A 2,937-nucleotide genomic window follows, 5' to 3' on the forward strand; every position below is an offset into this window, starting at 1 on the left:
GGCAGATCCCCTCAGCTCTCACCATGAGGTCTCCCTGCTTCAGTTGCTGCATCCCAGCCTGAGTATTTCTAGATAAGGAGAGTAAGGCCCAGGGGTGGGAGAGATTTACTCAAAGTCATGTAGCTCGTTAGTGGCAAATCATGGCCCGTCCTGATTCATAGGCCAGGCCTCTTAAAGTCTGCCCAGCTGTCCCTCAGATTTGGCTCCTTTCCCTGCCCTGGGTTGGCCAAACCCCAGGTTTCCACGTTATGCTTTGGCTGGGCTCATTGCCAGAAACAGGAAGCCAAGGCCGTCCTGTATTTGGGCAGGACAGAGCAGGGCCGCTGGTCCTGGTGCTCCTGCAGGTGACGGCTGCAGCCTGACCGCCCCCTCACCCTGCCGCCCCACAGGAGCTGGCAAAGAAGCTGCACCTCCAGGCTCCGCAGCACTACCCCGATGCCAACCACAAGCCGGAGATGGCTATCGCCCTCACTCCCTTCCAGGGCTTGTGCGGCTTCCGGCCAGTAGAGGAGATCGTCGCCTTTCTGAAGAGTAAGATTGGGGCATATGCTTCAGGCCCAGAAGGCAGGGGAAGCCTGGCCAGAGCAGGAACAGTGGCAGGAACAGAGCTGAACGTTACAGGAACTGAAGGGCTGGCCGGCTCCATGAGGCATTCTTGGGAGCGGGTGGGACGGGCCAGTGGGAAGCAGTTGGTTCTCACTGTGAGGTTGGGTTGGCATGGCCTGGGTCCTTGGTCAAGGTGGGAAGGAGAGGCCTCCTCCGGCTTTCCACTTCTGGGCTCCACCCGGCTATCCTGACATGAGCCGGGGCCTGGCCTTCCTGCAGAGGTGCCCGAGTTCCAGCTCCTGGTTGGAGACGACGCAGCGTCGCAGCTGGAGCAGAGCGTGGGTGGCGACTCCCAGGCTGTAGCCGCCGCTCTGCGGGGCTGTTTCTCCCACCTGATGAGGAGTGAGAAGGAGGTGCTGGTGGAGCAGCTGGATCTGCTGGTGAAGCGGATCTCCCAGCAAGGTGGGTCTGGCTGTCCCCCAGGGCAGGTGCAGCAGGGTGGACCGTGCTCCCTGGCACAGACACTAGGCTGTGGGATGGGGGTCTCAGCCCCTTTGCCCAGTAGACACTAAGGGGCCCACCGTCAGTGGCCTGTGTGTGACTTAGCATCACTTCCCAGTCTGAGAGAACAAAGGCCAAGGCTGAGTGCCGCTTCCGAACTGGTCCTCGCTAGATGGACGGAGGCAGACTGGCCCAGAGGGTTCTCGTGATGCCTTCCGCCCGGGCTGCAGAGATCCCCCAGCCCTGCTTCCCGTAGGCCTGTGTCAGGGGTCGAGAGCAGGCAGGGGACGAGGACTCTCCCACTCCCCAAGGCCTGAGGCCCAAGGCCCGGCACTCCCAGCCATTAGGTCTTACACATGTCCCTGCTGTCAGGCTAATGGGGGAGTTCGGGAAGTGACCGTGGCAGGCATGGTCGTGTGACCTTTGGGTCAGGAGTTGACACGGGCAGAATGGACCCAGCTACGAGCCTATGGGGTACAAGCCCGGCCCCTTCCCCAGGTAGCCCCAGAGCTCTGGTCTGGTCCCTCCCTGCACACCCCCTCCTCTGCCTTTGAGCCATGAAACATTTATTTTCCCTGAGCACCCCGGCGTACCGTGGATGTAGGAGTGGGGTTTTCTCTGCTTGCATGCCTCTCTTTAGGGCTTCTCACACTCGCGGCAGAGCTGACTGTCCACGCCCCGAGCTCCCGTGACGCCCTGTTTATACCTGTGGGTGTCGCCTTCAGCACCCGAGTCTGGTTCAGACAGGTTTCTCCAGCGGGGAAGCGTTTCCTTGACCTCAGCGTGTGTCCCAGTGCTTATGGAGTGGGCGTCCACCGGGAACAAGACTCAGGACCACTCTCCGAGCCAGACCAGCTGGTTCCTTCACTGTGGCCCTTACATTGGGGCGCTGCTCCCCCACCCCAAACACCCAAGGAAACCTGGCTCCTCTGCCCCACCCCGGTCTTGCCCGGTCAGTCTCCAGGGCGTTTGGCCCTAGGTGCTTTCTGCCTCATGCTCGGGGCAACCAGCTCCGCCCGTCTGCCTAGGATGGAGACACTCCCGACATGGGGGTTTGCTCAGAGAGGGAAAGTCCTGGGCCGTGGGGCACAGCCCGGTGCCCTCCGTGGGGCCTTGGGTTACTCCCTAGCTGGGTTCGGAGCTCCGGGAACAGTGGCCCTCAGCCGGGACAGCTGGCAGTTGTTACAGACATCTTGGGCTGTCAGGGCTGAGAGCGGGGTGCTGAAGTGAGTGGGCACTCCCACCACAGGGACTCACCTCCCAGATGTTGGCTGAACCAAGGCTGAGAGCACCTTCCTGAAGGACCGTCCTCCAGCCCGTCCAGGGCCTGGGAGCTGAGCTCATGAGCCTCTGCGGGCGCTGGAGCTCCGAGGAAGGCTAGACTGACCCCAAAGGGGGGTGTGGCTAGGACAGGCCCCTCACAACTCCGGGGACCTCCCCCCAGGATTCCCTGGCCACCATGGGGCTGTGAGCACTCCTGAGTGGCCTTGGGGTGCTCTGTGACCCTCAGTGGCTGCCGGAAACAACACGGAGGACGTCTGCGGGGAGCTGCTGCTGCGTCTGCACCAGCAGTACCCCGGTGACATCGGCTGCTTCGCCATCTACTTCCTGAACCTGCTCACCCTGCAGCCGGGCGAGGCCATGTTTCTGGAGGCCAACGTGCCCCACGCCTACCTGAAAGGAGGTGAGTCCATTTCGGCGTGGGCCCCACCACATGCCCCTGGGGCCTGTTCCCCATCTGGTCAGAAGGGAGGGGTAGAGAGGCCTCTGAGGAGCTCCCAGGGCCCTGGCTCAGCAGGGAACCGGCCGCCAGTGCACTGGACTCGGGGTCTGCCCCAGCCCTGAGATCGTGAGTCCTGTCGTACGGCGGGAACATCTGGATCACACAGA

General features: G+C 62.4%; 1 protein-coding gene across 2 annotated transcripts in view; it reads left to right on the forward strand.

Annotated features, from left to right (window-relative positions):
• The window catches only part of MPI (mannose phosphate isomerase), a 7,545-nt gene that overhangs the window by 3,128 nt on the left and 1,480 nt on the right, over positions 1 to 2,937 (forward strand). For both annotated transcript variants that reach the window (XM_006163043.3, XM_014581930.2), the window contains 3 exons: positions 390 to 531; positions 826 to 1,008; positions 2,558 to 2,731. In XM_006163043.3, coding sequence (XP_006163105.2) covers positions 390 to 531; positions 826 to 1,008; positions 2,558 to 2,731 — 499 coding nt within the window. The remainder of the gene's footprint in view (positions 1 to 389; positions 532 to 825; positions 1,009 to 2,557; positions 2,732 to 2,937) is intronic.

The sequence above is a fragment of the Tupaia chinensis genome, unplaced genomic scaffold, assembly GCF_000334495.1.
Source record: "Tupaia chinensis unplaced genomic scaffold, TupChi_1.0 Scaffold141293_1, whole genome shotgun sequence".
NCBI classification, from domain to species: Eukaryota; Metazoa; Chordata; class Mammalia; order Scandentia; family Tupaiidae; genus Tupaia; species Tupaia belangeri.